At 38.1% G+C, this 18,354-nt stretch overlaps 1 protein-coding gene across 6 annotated transcripts in view; it reads right to left on the reverse strand.

The window, feature by feature from the left end:
- tun (N-terminal glutamine amidase tungus) overlaps positions 1 to 17,316 on the reverse strand; it is a 54,427-nt gene extending 37,111 nt beyond the window's left edge. For 3 of the 6 annotated variants that reach the window (XR_011223872.1, XM_045760342.2, XM_045760337.2), the window contains exons 1-2: positions 17,265 to 17,316; positions 4,210 to 4,508 (exon numbers count right to left, since the gene is read on the reverse strand). Coding sequence is in view for 5 of the 6 variants with exons in the window: in XM_045760342.2 (XP_045616298.1) it covers positions 4,210 to 4,328 (119 nt within the window). In the remaining variant the exon portion in view is untranslated. Of the gene's footprint in view, positions 1 to 4,209; positions 4,509 to 17,204 lie in introns of all 6 variants that reach the window. The other 3 variants (XM_045760340.2, XM_045760338.2, XM_045760339.2) reach the window with 3 other exon arrangements.
- Positions 17,317 to 18,354: the final 1,038 nt, after the last annotated feature.

Below are 18,354 nucleotides of genomic sequence, written 5' to 3' on the forward strand. Positions count from 1 at the left end.
ACAATAAATGGAATCTTTTAAAATTTTAAAATTAATGATGTCATCAGGCACTCAGCCTATTTTGGTTTTGTGACGAAATACGCGTGATTGGGTATCGAAAGCGTTAAGTAACTTGGGGATAACACCAGTATCTAGACACCATCTTCAAAAGAGGTTTAGGGCCTGCAATAGGTTTTATTTTTTATGAATATGAAAGTCAAAGTGAATTGGCCTGGTGCACAATACATGGGCATGCTGTCTATGGCTACTTCAAAGTCCAATGGGATTAGGGGTGACATTTGATATGTCGTTTGATGGTGGTGTCACATTCATAAATAATTCATTTGGATCACTGGTCTTAAATGTGTTTGTTCAGTAGTTCCCTGAAAACCGAATCATACTTTGCTTCATTTGCTTCATTATTTCACTCATTTGTTTATTGTCACCAGTAAAAGTTCCATCACTATGGTGGGCAAGAGCCCAATGAAAAACAATTTTTATTCTAGATTTTACATATTAGAAAAAGTACTCTATTTCACTTATGGCCTTTGGCTCTCTCTGCCTCTCCTGGATTTTACATGATTCTTGCAATTTTAGCGTAATCATTTCTATTTCTCCACATAGAAAAATATTTTATTTTTCTTTGTCATTTTTGGGATAGAGTGGAGAGTTTGAGATATACTGCAATTTGTTTTCCTTGCCTAAAGGGAACGCTGTTCCCATTAGTGTTTGCATTTTTTTTTCTCCTTAGTGGCATGTAACTTGCACATATTTTTAGTGATACTCTCCCAATTTTCTCAAAGCACTGCTTTAAGTTGGCATTATCTGTCTTCCTCAGCATGTTTCTACAAGATCTTGGTTTATTTGTTCCCAATTGATCTATTTGTTATTAAAGTTGAATTTGCTGAATTCACCTCTTGAATTTAAGACTGGTTGTTCAGGTCTACCACCATGCAAGATACTGGATAGATACTGGAAGGCCAGGTCTCAAATTTTTACAGTAAAATAACAACATACTACTAGCATAGCAAAAGGTATGGTAGGAAATGTGGAATAGAACTGTTGAAGTAGAGATTCCATAGGAACAATCAGAGAACACTGTACAGTGGAACCCTGGTTTTCAAATGCCCATTTTCGTTTTTTTTTATTCTAGAGCTCAATTTCTTCGAAAAATTTGACCCGGTATTCGAGGTTTACCTCGGTGCTTGAGTTTGTTGATACACGAATGGGCTGACTGAGCGTGTGGCGCGTTTTAGTTTACCAGTGTCGCCTAATGATGACCACGCTCTGATTCTTTGAGAATTTCATTGTTTTTGTGCTTTTTTTGGTTTCTAAACATAAAAGTTCTTATTATATATCATGCCATGGGTTCTAAGAAAGTCAGTGATAAAGTTCAACCTAAGAAAATAGTTGTGTGGATGACGATAGAAGAAAAACAAGAGATCATTCATAGTGAGACAATGTGATGTCTCACCACAGACAAGTGTTAAAACGTAGGGAAAAACAAGTGTCTATAGACAGGTTCATAGTAAGACAAGCAAGCAGTGAGCCACAACCAGGTCGTAGTTGTATGCCTGCCAAACACGAGAGAGAGAGTGTGTACCTCAGAGATGTTATCACTACTGTTATAATGTAAGGGGACTCCCCTTCCAAACACTAATACCTCTCCTCCTTCCCTCTTCCTCACTGCCTTCCATATGCCAACTAAAGTCCTCAATAAAGGTAAGATATACTTGTACATATTGAAGTACAAAATATAAGTAGTAGTATGTGTAAAATGTATTTTTAAGTTTATATTTTTGGGGGTGGAACGGATTAATTCAATTTACATTATTTCTTATAGAAAAATTTGTTTCGGTTTTTGAACCATCTCTTGGAATGGATTAAATTTGAAAACAGAGTTACCACTGTAACTCTGCTTTCAGTGGTTTCTGCAGGTTGAGCTTTGTCTCTTTGGTCTCACCTCTCAACAGGTGTACAGTACAAGGTTCCTGAGGTATTGGGGATTTATCATCAGAAGCCTGGCCTCAAGCTGTACTTGAAGAGTAGAACTATGTCCAGAATCCACTCAAGGCATATTCCCTGGAGTGGGTCCTGGAAGTTATGTAATCTCTGGGCATTGCTGTCCCATTTTCTATGTTTTGTTAACTGTGCTATCACCAGTTTTGTTTCAACAAAAATTCTGGTGCCCTTTTAGAGGTGATCTTCCATCCCTGCACCTTGTGCCTCTTTAGGTGGGGCCAGATTTTGGCCTTCGGTTTCCAGTAGGTTTATAACTGACTTCCAGGGGCCTGGCGTGAATTGGATTGGGTGAAGTTTGAAAGGCAGCAAGCAGTGAGGAACCATCATAGGATCCCCCCCCACAAAAGCTAAGTAGATTTGTTACAAAATATCTTCCCATTCAAACAGGCCTTCCCTTAAAAAACCTATTTGGTCTTAATTATTACTTCTAGTAATTTGACTTATACCTGATACCTACCTGCTTGATGGGGTTTTGAGAGTTGTTCTACTCCCCAAGCCCGGCCCAAGGCCAGGTTTGACTTGTGAGAGTTTGGTCCACCAGGCTGTTGCTTGGGCAATATTTCTTATAGTCGCTGGTAGGACATTGCACAATCGCGGACCGCTGATGTTTATACAGTGTTCTCTGATTGTGCCTGTGGCACCTCTGCTCTTGACTGGTTCTATTCTGCATTTTCTTCCATATCGCTCACTCCAGTACATTGTTATTTTACTGTGTAGATTAGGAACCTGGCCCTCCAGTATTTTCCATGTGTGTATTATTTGGTATATCTCTTGTCTCCATTGTAGTGAGTACATTTGGAGAGCTTTGAGACGATCCCAATAATTTAGGTGCTTTATCGCATCTATGCATGCCGTATATGTTCTCTGTATTCCCTCTATTTCAGCAATCTCACCTGCTCTGAAGGGGGAAGTGAGTACTGAGCAGTACTGTACTCGAGACGGGACAACACAAGTGACTTGAGGAGTCCAACCAGTGTGATGGGATCCCTGGAGTTGAAAGTTCTTGTAATCCATCTTATCATTTTTCTGACTGACGCAATATTTGCTTGGTTATGCTCCCTAAACGTTAGATCGTCGGACATCATTATTCCCAAATCCTTGACATGCTGTTTTCCTACTATGGGCAGATTCGATTATGTTTTGTACCCTGTACAGTATTACGTTTCCGATCCTCATTTTTGCCGTACCTGAGTACCTGGAATTTATCACTGTTAAACATCATGTTATTTTCTGCTGCCCAATCGAACACTTTGTTGATATCTGCTTGTAATTTTTCAATGTCATCAGCAGAGGTAATTTTCATGCGGATTTTTGTGTCATCTGCCTACCTACCTACCTGCCTTTGTGTCATCTGACTACCATGCTTGTCTACAATACAGATGTATAATTTAGAGGGTCCTTCCTGTTCCAATTTTTATAGAATGGAGCTAAGTTTATCTTTTTCCAGATGTCCATAGGTTTCCTGTTCATACGAATGTTTGAAAAGTAACATGTAGTAGAGTGCTAAGTGTGGGTGCAAATTCCTTTATAACCCAAGGTGAGACTCCATCTGGCCCAACAGCTGTTTCTATCTGGCTTTTCAAGTAATTTCTATTTCATCTCTACGTGTTCTCGGTACTTTACTCTGTACCGTATTGTGAAAACTTCCTTTTGCCACATGATCACTTTTTTTTTCTTTGGAACCGTTTGCTTAGTATTCATCCAATTACTTCTCAGTCTGTGAATCTGTCTCCAATTTTTAATATCTGTATGTCTTTTACTTGTATTTATTTTTCATGTATACATGTATTTATAAGACTGGGTTATGTTTTGCATTTGTCTGCTATACATTTCTTTACACACACAATGTCAACTTGTCACAAAAGATCTGTCTGTTGTGAATTTACCTATATGTTGAACTGTTTTGAAGTCAAAACAGTTCATTTTACATTTCCATTTTGGAACCTAAATACTGTACCTGGATCACATGTTTCACAACACAGAAAAACTAACTGGATGCCAAAAGTGTGGCTACAACCATTTACTGTACAAAACACTATACTGTATAGCATTCCTCCATTACACAACAAAATAAAAAATAACAGCAGTTTAAAATTCCAAATATATTTCACTACATCCTACTAAGCAAATCATGGTGCAATTTTCAGCATAAATCCAGCTCATCCTATCATGCAAATCACTCCCACAATTATAACCAACTTAGCTTACCAGTAAAACTGTGTGTATGCACACTCCTCAGTTGTAGGCACAATGGTTTTCACAGTTTTGGTAACAATGTGCCTGGAAGGGCTATCATTTGCTCCAGCTGTCTGTGTCTGAGCTGCCATTGTCACAATAGTGATATGTCTTCGCTGGCCACTCGTAACAAAGTTTGACTTTTATGGGACTAATCGACTGTAATCATACAGTTTTTTTTAGTCTTCTCATTTACTGTTTCTCATTAACTATATGGTCCCTTGGCCATCATATTACACTTTGGTCTCATACACTAATTTCTTGAAACACCTCTGCATAGGCAAATTGGTGGAAAGAATAAATGTTTAAAAATCACATATTTCTATAATGTATGCTTAGTATAATACAGTATATGTAAATGTATATGGATACTACTGACATCATAAATCTTAATACATTTAATGTTTTGCAAAATACAACATAACCTGCCCATAACATCCAAAAAGAAAAACTCATTTCTTTTAAGTACAGTAACTAAAAATTAATCCAGCAGAGAAATAAATTTTATCAACAATTTCTTAATACAATATTTGAAAGAGAAATATGATCATATGAATAGTGCTGCACCACAAACTGTATAACATTAGCACATTAACAGGGGTCTCATAGTATCAGTGGCTTCAGTCTCAACTTTCAATCACGGACCACAAGTTCAATTCCTGGGCAGGACAGGAATGATTGGGCACATTTCTTTTCACATAATACTTATGTTTACCTAGCACTAAATAAGTACCTGGGAGTTAGCCAACTGTTGTGGGATTACATCCTGTGAAGGGTCAGTAGTTCGACCATGGGCATATCTCGATACAAGCCTAAAATATAAACAAACTCAGGCTTCCTGGCCCCAACAAAATGAATTATTTAAATGATGTACATTATTGTACTAGCTTTACCCGTACTTTCTAATGATTTTAATGAAAAATGAATCATGTGTATTTAGTGAAATTTTGCTGCAACATATACTATATGGTACAGTATGTTGTGGTTTTTGTTATACTGTATATACTGAATACCCAGTACAGTATAACATATTTTGAAAGTAAAGCAGTAGGAAACTAGTGAATGATCTTACTTTTTTCTTTGTGACATTTACAAGTCAAATTTAAAGAAGATAAATAAATCATATACAGTATATTACAGCAATACAGTACAGTATTAACACTCAAACATATTAGTTGAGTTCTATTACAATGACCTGCAGCACAAAAATCTGAAAATAATTCCTAACAATTCCAGTTGTTGGAGCCGGGAAGCATGTACAGGTACTTTGACTTGTACCAAGGTAACTGTAGGTTAAACTACTGACCTTTCGTAGAATACAATCCACAACAGTTGCCTAGCTCCAGTGTACCTATTTACTGTTAGGTGAACGGAGCCATCAGGTGAAAGGAAACATGCTCAACCATTTCTGTCCTGTCCGAGGATCAATCCCATGGGCCTCAATTTTGAGACAAAAACAGACCATTGTACTACAGGACTTATTTTGTATTACAGGAATCTATAAGATGATCAATCTTATAATTGATATAAGATGTAATATAAGTCAGTAATATAAGATGGTCAAAAGCATTAGATACACCATGGATTTATCAGCAGGCATGTCACATATACGGTAAGGTGACATATCAGGAAAAAGCACTAAGCCATTATGACTGTATAGTACAGTACTTGGAAAGGATATGAGGAAAAGAATTTAGGATAGGATGAAGAAAAGGAATGGTGCCCAACCACTTGGATGGTCGGGGATTGAACGCCAACCTGCAAGAAGTGAGACCATTGCTCTACCATCCAGTTCAAGTGCTTGGGCATGTGTAACATAGAAGAAAAGGGGAAAACTAAATTTTGATCATCCTGTACTATACAGGTCTTTGTCCCTTTAAGTGACCATGTGTTAATCCTGTATACACAATACACAACCTAGTCAGACACATTTCCCACTTCCTTTTTGGTGATGCAAAGAAAGCCATGAGGACAGGTCACATTTGACGGTATGCAATTTGTTATGCATAATAGCACACCACCATCATCAATGATCAAAATGTCATGAATAACAGGGTAGAAATCAGATTAATGAATTGGCTTCTCTGATATGAGACAGGTACATATGGCTTTTTTCAACAGCAGCGATGTCTTGTATGTTACTGGAGGCATCACCATTATTTGTTATAGGAATGAAAATGGTGAATTAATGTCTAAAGAAAATTGTTGCTGTCCATTTAATAAAAAAAAACTCACTCCAGGCTTCTAAATTTATTTACTTTAAAAAAAGTATGTGTATGTAATTACCCGAAACCAGTTACAAGACGAGAGGTACACTTTAAAATTCTTTAATTCCTTTCCACATAATTTGTAAGTTAGGGTGCCAGTAGTAGTCGGGTTCGTTTTCGACGCATAATCGAGAATTCCGGGTTCGAATCCCGGGCAGGACAGAAATGGTTGGACACAGTTCCTTTCACCTAATGCTCCTCCTGTTCACCTAGCAGTAAGTAGGTACTCAGGAGTCAAGTCAGTTTGTTGTGGGATTGCATCCTGAGCGGAGTCAGTAATTTGACCATGGGGGGGGGGGGGACCCCGATATAAGCTTAACAAACATGAATACACTCAGGCCTCCTGTCATCTCGACATAATGAATTATTATTATTAATTATTATGTGTGGTCTGTTTTCTCCGATTCCACATTCCATAACATAGCATTTATTCACTTTGAATTCCATTTACCACATGGAATTTTATCTAGATCACTTATTTTATCTAGATCAATTTCATAAGAATCGTCTACTTCTCATATCATTCCCAGTATCTAAGCATCATCTGCAAACATGTTCATGTAATTTTGTATTTCTTCTGGTAGATCATTTATAGAGATGATGAACATTACTGGTGCAAGAACTGAACCCTGTGGTACCCCACTAGTAACACTCTTCCAGACGAATACATTGCCTCTGATTACCGCCCTCAACTTTGTCAGAAAATTTTTCATCCATGTCAGAAGTCTCCCTGTCACCCCTTCAGTACAGTATGTTTGTTTTCAAAACAACCTCTTGTGTGGGATTGTCAAAAGCCTTTTTTAGGTCCAGATAGACACGGTCAACCCAACAATCTCTTTCTGTATAAACTCTGTGGCTCTATCATAAAAACTAAGTAGATTTGTTACACAGGTTCTTCCTGTTCGAAAACCATACTGTCTGTCCATTGTTATGTCACTAGTCTCCTGGTATTCTACCCTTTTGGTTTTAACTACAGTATTTTTTCTAGCGTTTTGACTACCACGCTTGTTAATGATACGAGTCTATAATTTAGAGGGGTCTTCTCTGGTACAGTACCATTTTTGCAGATTGAAACTATGTTTGCCTTATTCCAAATATCTGTTAAGATTCCTGTGGACAAAGATGTCTGGGATATCAATTGTAGTGGAATGCTCAGCTCAGCTGCACATTCTTGCAGCACCCAAGATGAATCTCCATCTGATCCAACAGCTTTATTTCTTCCTAACCCCTTGAGTAAGTAATTATCAATAGAAGGCACCAAACTGGGAAGGCTATGTAGCACCAATCAAATGTGTGGGATAATCAGAGGGCGCTAAATATCACCAAGGATGCCAATACGAGAACAGAAACGCATAAGGCGAACGATATAAAAAATATCCGAGTCACCGAGAATTCTATCAAGGGACAAGCGACCGCATGGGACGGTCGGAAAACAAGACACACGCTCGTCCTGGAAGTCAGGACATTCAACAAGGATATGCACGACCGTAAGAGGGACAATGCAATTTGGACAATAGGGAGCAGGGCGGCGCTCCATTAAGTGGCTGCGAGTTAAACGGGTATGGCCAATACGTAACCTAGCCAGAGCCATTTCCCACCGCCGGTTACAGTGGCAGGAGGAAGGCCACTGGATTAAAGGAACCTAAAGCCATGAGGGCACTATGAATGTCAACTACCACTACGAAGGAGGATTGACACCGGGAAAGCAGGAGACGAAGAGCACAGAGAATAGCATAAAGTCCTGCTGTGAAGATGCTAGCCTCCGGAGGAAGGTGACACATATAAGTGCTGTCAGGAAAAGCAACAGAGTAGCCTACACCGTCCGCAGACTTAGACCCATCGGTGAAGATGGAAATGAAGCGGGAGTGCGAAGAAAAGTGTTCAAGGAAAAGGGGGTTTCAGAACCGTAGGAGGGGGTAAAAGCTTAAGTGATTCGGGTTAATGATGTACAAAACTTCGGAAAGGAGACTCTTCATGGGGGCAAGGAAGGAACAACACGAGGAGAAATATTAGAAATACGAACTGAAAGAGAATCCTGTAAGCGAGAGAACCGGACAGAAAGAGGGAGGTGGTGAAGAGGAACAGGAACCACAAGAGGGGTAAAAGTTAAAGCACAACAGAGGCGAGAGGAAGGATGTTGCAAGGACCGCGCAAGATAGTGAAGACAGTAGCGATCACGACGGTCCTGGAAAAATAGGAAGCCAGTGTCAACATACAAGCTGAGGACGGGAGTCGAACGAAAGGCACCAGAGCTGAGGCACAACCCAGTATGGTGCAAAGCATCAAGACGGCAAAGATTAGAAGGAGAAGCAGACGAGTAAAAAAGGCAACCATAATCTTGTTTAGGCAGGACAAGGGAGGAATGTAAAGCAAGGAGTGCGCCTATCCGCTCCACAAGTAGTATAGGACAATACCTGAAGGAGGGTAAGGGCCTTAGAGCATTCAACTTAGAGGTAAGAGATACATGGCGACCAAGACAAACAAGTGTCAAAGATTAACCCCAAAAGCTTAGCGGAATCCTTGTACACAAGAAGGCGACCATAAAGCGACAAAGAAGGACGAAGAACGACACGTTACCGAGTAAAAGTCATAGCATAAGTCTTAGACGTAGAGAACCTGAAGCCATGATCGGTGGCCCAAGACGACACTGCATCAATCGCAAGTTGAAGCCGCCGTTGAAGGGGAGGCGAATCATCACCCTGACAGCAAAGGGTAAGATTGTCGACATAGAGATTGGAGAAGAGGCCAGAAGAGAGGAAAGAAGATCATTGAGGGCAACTAGAAAAAGTAGTGCTCAGAACACTACCTTGGGACACACCCTCGTATTGCTTTAAAGAGACAGAGAGAGTGGTACCAAGACTCACTCGAAAGGAACGACGAGAGAGGAAGCTTTGGAGAAAGAGAGGGAGATTACCATGAAGGCCAAAAGAATGAAGTTGGGTCAGAATATATCGCCAAGTGGTGTCGTAAGCCTTTTCCAGGTCAAAAAGGATAGTAACAACGGAGATCTTCGTAGCAAAAGCAGTACAAATATAGACCTCTAAGTTCACCAGGATATATATATATATATATATATATATATATATATATATATATATATATATTGGTGTATACTGGCAGCAGGTTTTCTTTCAAACATGTTTCATTGAATATGATAGTGTTCCAAGAACCACATCAAACGAACGTTAACCATACGTTCAAAGAGTTTGCAGACACAACTCGTGAGGGCAATAGGGCGAAAGTCCTTAGGGAATGTTCGCAGAGACCCTGGTCTCCAAACAGGGAGGACATCGGCATCGAGCCAGTCCTCAGGGACTGACGACGACTCCCAGACCTAATTATACAGACTCGGTAAATACTGAGACGTGCACAGAGGGAGATGGCGAAGCATCTCATAATGAATGCCATCGGAGCCCGCTGCCATAGAACCGCAGTGGGCCAGGGCAGACAGAAGTTCAGAGAGAGAAAGAAGGGATCGGTATAGGGAAGTCTGAGATGAGTGCAGAAATCTAAAGGGCGAGATTCAAAGACAGGTTTACGAAGAAGGATAGATTGAGGAAGATGAGAACCAGAGCTAACAGAAGAAAAGTGGGAACCCAGTTCGGCTGCGACCTGCAACGGGTCCACCACAAGAGTACCATGGAGGTGAAGGACCGGCGAGACATCGGGAACGAACTTACCCGCTATCTTGCGGACATGCTTCCAAATCTGCGGCAGAGGAGTTTCGGGCGTAATGGTGGAAACATAAGACTTCCAACACTTAGGAAGAAATGCAAACTTTTGTTGAAACGACTCGCCCAAAGAGAGCTGTAGTAGGCCGTTGCATTAACCTTTTCAATGACAATGTGATGCCTCACTACAGACAAGTGTTGCATAGAAGGGAAAAACAATCTTCAGTGGAACGTTTCCTTGAGAAAATCAAGCAGTGAGCCACAACCAGGTCCTAGTGGTATGCAGGCAAAACGTGCCAGTGTGTGCACTCCAGAGAGGTCTTCACTGCCTGATGTTATAATGGAAGGGGACTCCCCTTCCAAACAGTAACACCTCTTCTCCTCCCCCCTCCTCACCATCTTCCATATGCCAACAGGAGTCATCAGCAAGGGTAATTAATAACTTGAACATACTGTACTTTTGTAGTGAAGATTTGGGTGAATTAGGTATAAAATTTACTTTGAAGTGAAATTTTTGGGGAGTCAGGAATGGATTAATTCATTTCCCATTATTTCTTATGGGGAAATTCGCATCAGTTTAAGAATTTTTGGGTTACGAACCATCTCTAGGAACAGATTAAATTCATAAACCAAGGTACCCTCGTAGCCTGGTGGATAGCGCGCAGGACTCGTAATTCTGTGGCGCGGGTTCGATTCCCGCACGAGGCAGAAACAAATGGGCAAAGTTTCTTTCACCCTGAATGCCCCTGTTACCTAGCAGTAAATAGGTACCTGGGAGTTAGTCAGCTGTCACGGGCTGCTTCCTGGGGGTGGAGGCCTGGTCTAGGACCGGGCCGCGGGGACACTAAAAAGCCCCGAAATCAACTCAAGATAACCTCAAGATAACCCCTGTAATTTGAGCATTAGCAGTGGTTTGTATAATTTAGATCCATTTTTGATTAATCAGTTAAAGGGCAATTTGAGTATGACTATTGATACACATTTCTCTCACTAATACCTTATTAATATCCCATTATCTAATTAAAGACATGTACCTCACCTCTTTCCTTCCTATATATCCAAACCGACTGAATTGTAAATCCATCCTTCTGAAGATGTATTATTAAATACAAAAGTACTTAAGGAAATTCTTCCTTCGTGGTCTGACACTGTCACATTGTTCATCACGTGTTAATGTCTTTGTGATTTACACACACACATACAAATGCACAATTTTATTTATTATTATATATATATATATATATATATATATATATATATATATATATATATATATATATATATATATATATATATATATATATATATATATATATATATATATATATATATATAAATATATAGGGAAATGCAAGGGGAAATGCTTGCTGCGTCCTCGGTTCCTGTCCAGAAGCGGAGGAGCTTCAAGAGATCCATAACCTTTAGGCATTTGACTTGTATGTTTTGTAACCTTTAAATACACAATAAAGGAAAAAAAAAAAAAGGGAAGGGGGTGGTAGGAGAAAAGCACACAGAAACTGTATTGGAGGGGACCCACATTCCCTCCAATGCGTTATGTGTGGTTTCCTCCGAGGCTATGGGTCCCCCTTCTTCCAGCCAGAGGTGGTACTCCCTTCCCTATTAAAAAAAAAAAAAAAAAAAAAAAAAAAATATATATATATATATATATATATATATGTATATATATATTATATAATATATATATAATATATAATATATAATATATATATATATATATATATATATATATATATATATATATATTTATATAATATATAATATATATATATATAAGTATATTTTGGTAGCAGTCTTTCCTGTAGACATATTATTAAATATGACCGAAAAAGTAAGATTAATAATTCTAACACGAATTTTCTCGATCTTTTTTACGTTTCTTTTCACTGTTGATGGTAATTCAAAGATCAATTCTCCAAAATTCATTTTTATTTCTAGTCTGACGCGACACTTTAGTTGGGTTTAGTTGGAAGAGGAGTTCTCCAAAAGTCATGTTCGTTTTTGAGGTGAAGAAAAAGAAGTAAATAACTGTAGTTATGTTACAGTACAGGACATTATATTTATACCTGTACTAATACAGTAGTGGGTTAGGTGAATACAAATGGATCGAACAATGGGGTCAGGTGTAAACAAAGGGTATACATTGGGTAAACATAAGGGTAAAGAGTAAGGCAAAAAGGAGAATGGAGTAGAATAGGGCTAAATAGGGTTAATCAGGTGTAGTGGGGCGTTGTTTGTCGAGCAGTGTCTTCTATGTTGGCATCTTCACGTTCTGGTCATGTTCTTACTCTCATGGTGGGTAGAGTGAATAGTTCCGTAATTTGAGTATTTATGGTAGGTTGTTCTATTTTTTATAGAACAACCTACCATATATATATGTATATATATATACTGTATATATATATATATATATATATATATATATATATATATATATATATATATATATATATATATATACATTATATATTTATATATACATTATATATATATACTGTATATATATATATATACATTATATATTTATATATACATTATATATATATATACTGTATATATATATATATATATACATTATATATTTATATATACTTTTGATATATATAAGTACTTTCGTATACTAATACATCTTCAGAAGGAATTCCTTCTGAAGATGTATTAATATACGAAAGTACTTAAGGAAATTCCTGTTTCAATTCATCCTCCATGGTCTGACACTGTCACACACACATTAATTATTTATTTATTTATATATATATATATATATATATATATATATATATATATATATATATATATATATATATATATATATATATATATATATATATATATTGGCCTGAATATATATATATATATATATATATTGGCCTGAATATATATATATATATATATTGGCCTGAATATATATATTGGCCTGTGTAATTGGCCTGTTATATATATATATATATATATATATATATATATATATATATATATATATATATATATTATATATATATATATATATATATATATATATATTGGTGTATACTGGCAGCAGGTTTTCTTTCAAACATGTTTCATTGAATATGACCGCATATTCTGTATTTATTATTTTCTGGTTTAGGGCTTCTATCCCTCTAACTATTTTCTTAGCATCAGGGCTTAATTGAAATAGGAGTTCTCCAAAACTCATTTTCGTACTTTTAAGGTGAAGAAAAGAAGTGATTTACTATAGAGTGTATTACACTTATTTGTATAATTTGCACGACGTTTCGAACCTCCATGGTTCATTCTCAAGTGAACAGATCTTACAATACTAGTTGATTTTATACCCGCATTAGGTCAGGTGACAATACAATGAAGGTGAAAACATGGGGGGATACATAAGGGATAAACATAGGGGCTGCAGAAGGCTTATTGGCCCATACGAGGCATCTCCTATCTAAACACAAAGATTAATCCAGTGTAATTGGCCTGTTATGTTGGACATTGTCTTCTGTGTTGGCATCGATATGTTCTTGTCTTGTCCTTACTCTCATGGTGGGTAGAGTAAATAGTTCCGTGATTTGGGTGTTCATGGTAGGTCGCTCTATTCTTATGTGAATTGCCTCAAGAATTTGTAATCTTCTTGAATCTTGGGTTTTGTCTATTATGCAAGTATTCTTGTTCAACATTTCTCTTGTTAGAGTAATGTCATGGGCTTGTCTCATGTGATTCCTAGGGGCACCAGATTGAAGATGGCATGTCAAACGCCTCGTCAGCTTGGTCAACGTCATACCTATGTACTTACATTGAAGGTTACATCCTTCGTGGGGGCAAGTGTACATGTATACAACGCTTGACTGCTGTAGAGGGTTCTCCGTCGGCTTCGGGCTGTTTTTGATAAGGAGTTCAGAAGTCTTCTTGGTTTTGTAGAATATTATCAGGTTTATGTTTTGGTTAGGAGTAGTGCTTTTTACTCCTTTACGGATTATTTCTTTCATTATTCTTTCCTCTTTTATATGTTCACTGTGCATGGTTGATTTGTAATATAATTTTATTGGGGGTGTTGTGGTTTCTGTTCTAGGTTCTGAATTATACCAACGGTCCAAGTGTCTTCTTATAGCAGCGTTTATTTCCGCGTTGCTATATCCGTTGTTCACCAATACCTGAGTTACTCTTTCAAACTCTCTACTCACGTTGCTCCATTCAGAAGTTGCTATAAGAAGACACTTGGACCGTTGGTATAATTCAGAACCTAGAACAGAAACCACAACACCCCCAATAAAATTATATTACAAATCAACCATGCACAGTGAACATATAAAAGAGGAAAGAATATGAAAGAAATAATCCGTAAAGGAGTAAAAAGCACTACTCCTAACCAAAACATAAACCTGATAATATTCTACAAAACCAAGAAGACTTCTGAACTCCTTATCAAAAACAGCCCGAAGCCGACGGAGAACCCTCTACAGCAGTCAAGCGTTGTATACATGTACACTTGCCCCCACGAAGGATGTAACCTTCAATGTAAGTACATAGGTATGACGTCGACCAAGCTGACGAGGCGTTTGACATGCCATCTTCAATCTGGTGCCCCTTGGAATCACATGAGACAAGCCCATGACATTACTCTAACAAGAGAAATGTTGAACAAGAATACTTGCATAATAGTCAAAACCCAAGATTCAAGAAGATTACAAATTCTTGAGGCAATTCACATAAGAATAGAGCGACCTACCATGAACACCCAAATCACGGAACTATTTACTCTACCCACCATGAGAGTAAGGACAAGACAAGAACATATCGATGCCAACACAGAAGACAATGTCCAACATAACAGGCCAATTACACTGGATTAATCTTTGTGTTTAGATAGGAGATGCCTCGTATGGGCCAATATGAATTAGCAGTCTCCGTGGTGTAGTGGTAAGACACTCGCCTGGCGTTCCGCGAGCGCTATGTCATGGGTTCGTATCCTGGCCGGGGAGGATTTAATGGGCGCAATTCCTTAACTGTAGCCTCTGTTTAACGCAACAGTAAAATGTGTACTTGGATGAAAAAACGATTCTTCGCGGCAGGGGATCGTATTCCAGGGACCTGCCCGAAACGCTACGCGTACTAGTGGCTGTACAAGAATGTAACAACTCTTGTATATATCTCAAAAAAAAAAAAAAAAAAAAAAAAAAAAGCCTTCTGCAGCCCCTATGTTTATCCCTTATGTATCCCCCCATGTTTTCACCTTCATTGTATTATCACCTGACCTAATGCGGGTATAAAATCAACTAGTATTGTAAGATCTGTTCACTTGAGAATGAACCATGGAGGTTCGAAACGTCGTGCAAATTATACAAATAAGTGTAATACACTCTATAGTAAATCACTTCTTTTCTTCACCTTAAAAGTACGAAAATGAGTTTTGGAGAACTCCTATTTCAATTAAGCCCTGATGCTAAGAAAATAGTTAGAGGGATAGAAGCCCTAAACCAGAAAATAATAAATACAGAATATGCGGTCATATTCAATGAAATATATATATATATATATATATATATATATATATATATATATATATATATATATATATATATATATATATATATATATATTAATATGAATTAAAGGAACTGCCTCATATGGCTTGATAAGCCTTCTGCAGTTTCCTAAATTCTTAATTTAATGTTTGTTTTGGCCTATATGCTGGGGTTTTTCAATTGTTTTGATTTGATAGTACAGTACTGAGTATACTGTTATCTGCATACAACATTCCCTATTCTGTTCATTGCCCTTGTGCTATCTGACAGATTATAGAACATTTTATATTTAATTACAACACATTAAAGTTTGCATGTTTGGAAAATGATGTGTTTGAAGTCAGAAAATGTTATATATTTTAAGGCAGGTGGTACGTAATAAGTAACAGTAAGCAAGCAAGTAATAATTAAAAGAAAGCTTTAAGCCAGTATAGTTATACAGAGAACTACTGATAGCCTAAGCCCTATATTCCAAAATCAAGAGGACCCAGCATTAATGCAGTTTGTATGAGGCTTAGAATTAAAAGCATGGAATTCCGAGTTATACTCAAATCTAACCTTAATGAGTCTGATACAGTAATAAGAACTGCAGCCCAAAGTAAGATAAAGCATCAAATCTTACTGTTTTCCGAAAGGTATGGATATCCATCCAGTGTGACAGTATCATGGTCTCAAGTTTTACCTGTACAGTACACGAGGAGGAGGTACTTGTTATACTTTCTTCAGGTTAGATTAAATAGATTAGACTGTACAGTTTGGCGTTTCCATAGTTACGGACCACACTGAAGATTTCCCATTTAATGTCTATTCCAGTTGAATGTACTCATCTTCACAGTGTTTTGACCCAAACCTAAATATTCCATTAATAAGAAATCGCAAAATACCAGCATGCAGTGGCCCTGACTGATACAGCCAATCTGACACTAACACACAAGCCAATTGAGCTCTCTCTCTTAATGGATCTAGTCTTTGGATTTAGTTAGTCTTGTCTGTGTACAGCAAGACCACATGTTAAATTACTTATCAAGTGGTGCAAGGTGCAGCCACATATCAACATGGCATTTCACTATTGTATGCAACATAGCATGCAGTCTTAAGTTGTATAGAAGATCACTATAATACTGTGCGGGACATCACTACAGGTCAAGGTGGGCTGCACTTGACTAAAGTAGTACAAGGGACGACTTGTCACCAGCTGGGAGGGCGAGGGTTGGCCTAAACCACACTATGTGGCTCAAACCACATTGTGCCAGCTGCTCCACACTCGTTTTCTTGTCGCAACACCAGCAGAGGTGCTGGCTTCACGCAAGACACTCGGGGGGTGGCTTGACACCAAGCACGTTGCCTTCACAAGATACATTACTACAAAAATAAAGGTGAGGGTGGTGCGATCACAAACTGGGTTCTACGGTAACTTGGTGAGCAGGCGTGACATTCCTCTAGTGACTAGTTCTATGCATAAGCATTGTTCACATGATTAAACATCAAAAACATCTTGTGCTACACACATACAACGACAACTACAGTTCTACACAAGCGTCCACTGCGTGAGAGTCTACGTCATGAACCTAGACACATCCTCATGGCATCTCGTACTCTCTCTGACTGTTTGTTATTGACTGCCACACCGTGCCGCCGCACCGTTCCAATACTCACTAACACAATTATCATTTTAAAAATTTTGACTCATGGTCTTTACACATTTCTAATGCAAATGCACTATTTATATTAGCTTATTAAATATTATCAGCACATTTATATTTCAAATAGGTGAAATATTAAACGGCATCAATATTTTATAAAGACTGCGCACATAGTAGTGTAGTAGTGCGCAAGGCAGCCAATCGATACGGTGTGGAGGAGCGATGTTGTGGTGTTCTTGTAGCCAGGCTGCTCCCGGGGCTTCATACACCTTCGTCCATTCTCATTACACTTCACGCTCATACCCTCATCAGTTCTGACTTATTATCTATAGTTTATCACTAATCAAATTTAGTAAATAAGTGACAAACCCTTTGATAGGTTACTTCCCTTGAATTTTTCGAGGTATGCCACCGTGACTTTAAACTGTATTTGCTGTTAGTATGGCACTGTACATTAATTACTTTAGAAGGTTGACTAAGGGAAGTCAGTGAGCGGGGGTGGATGAAAGGTTTACTTGGCACAGACTGCGTGGATAGTGCCACCTGCACATTGTTTGCCATCCCCGGCCTCTTGTCTTAATCATTTGTTTAATGACATGGTATATGTTGCACCTTTTAAAATCATAATTCACTCAAATGTAATATTTGGATATTTACCAAAGTTTTTACAACCAAAATGTTTGGGATAAATGTATTCTTTGTACGTTAACTAAATATTTGACACCTGAAGAGCTAACCTATCCCAACCCTTGCACTGACCTCCTCCATGCCTTTTTTATAAAGGCTCCTGAGGGTCAGCACCTTCAAAATGGATTACAAAAAACTGCGTGAACTCAGAATATGTCAGGTTCATAATGTCTACCAAGAGAGACAACAACGGCATTTCCCGGCACCACAGATCACCCCTTTCTATATTACTATCTCTCCCGTACCACTCACACAGTGGCAAGTCTGCATGGAGCTACGATTCAGAGGGGGGTCCTATACGAATAAATTTACTTGTCGCCATCTTTTA

Source organism: Procambarus clarkii, chromosome 66 (assembly GCF_040958095.1).
Source record: "Procambarus clarkii isolate CNS0578487 chromosome 66, FALCON_Pclarkii_2.0, whole genome shotgun sequence".
NCBI classification, from domain to species: Eukaryota; Metazoa; Arthropoda; class Malacostraca; order Decapoda; family Cambaridae; genus Procambarus; species Procambarus clarkii.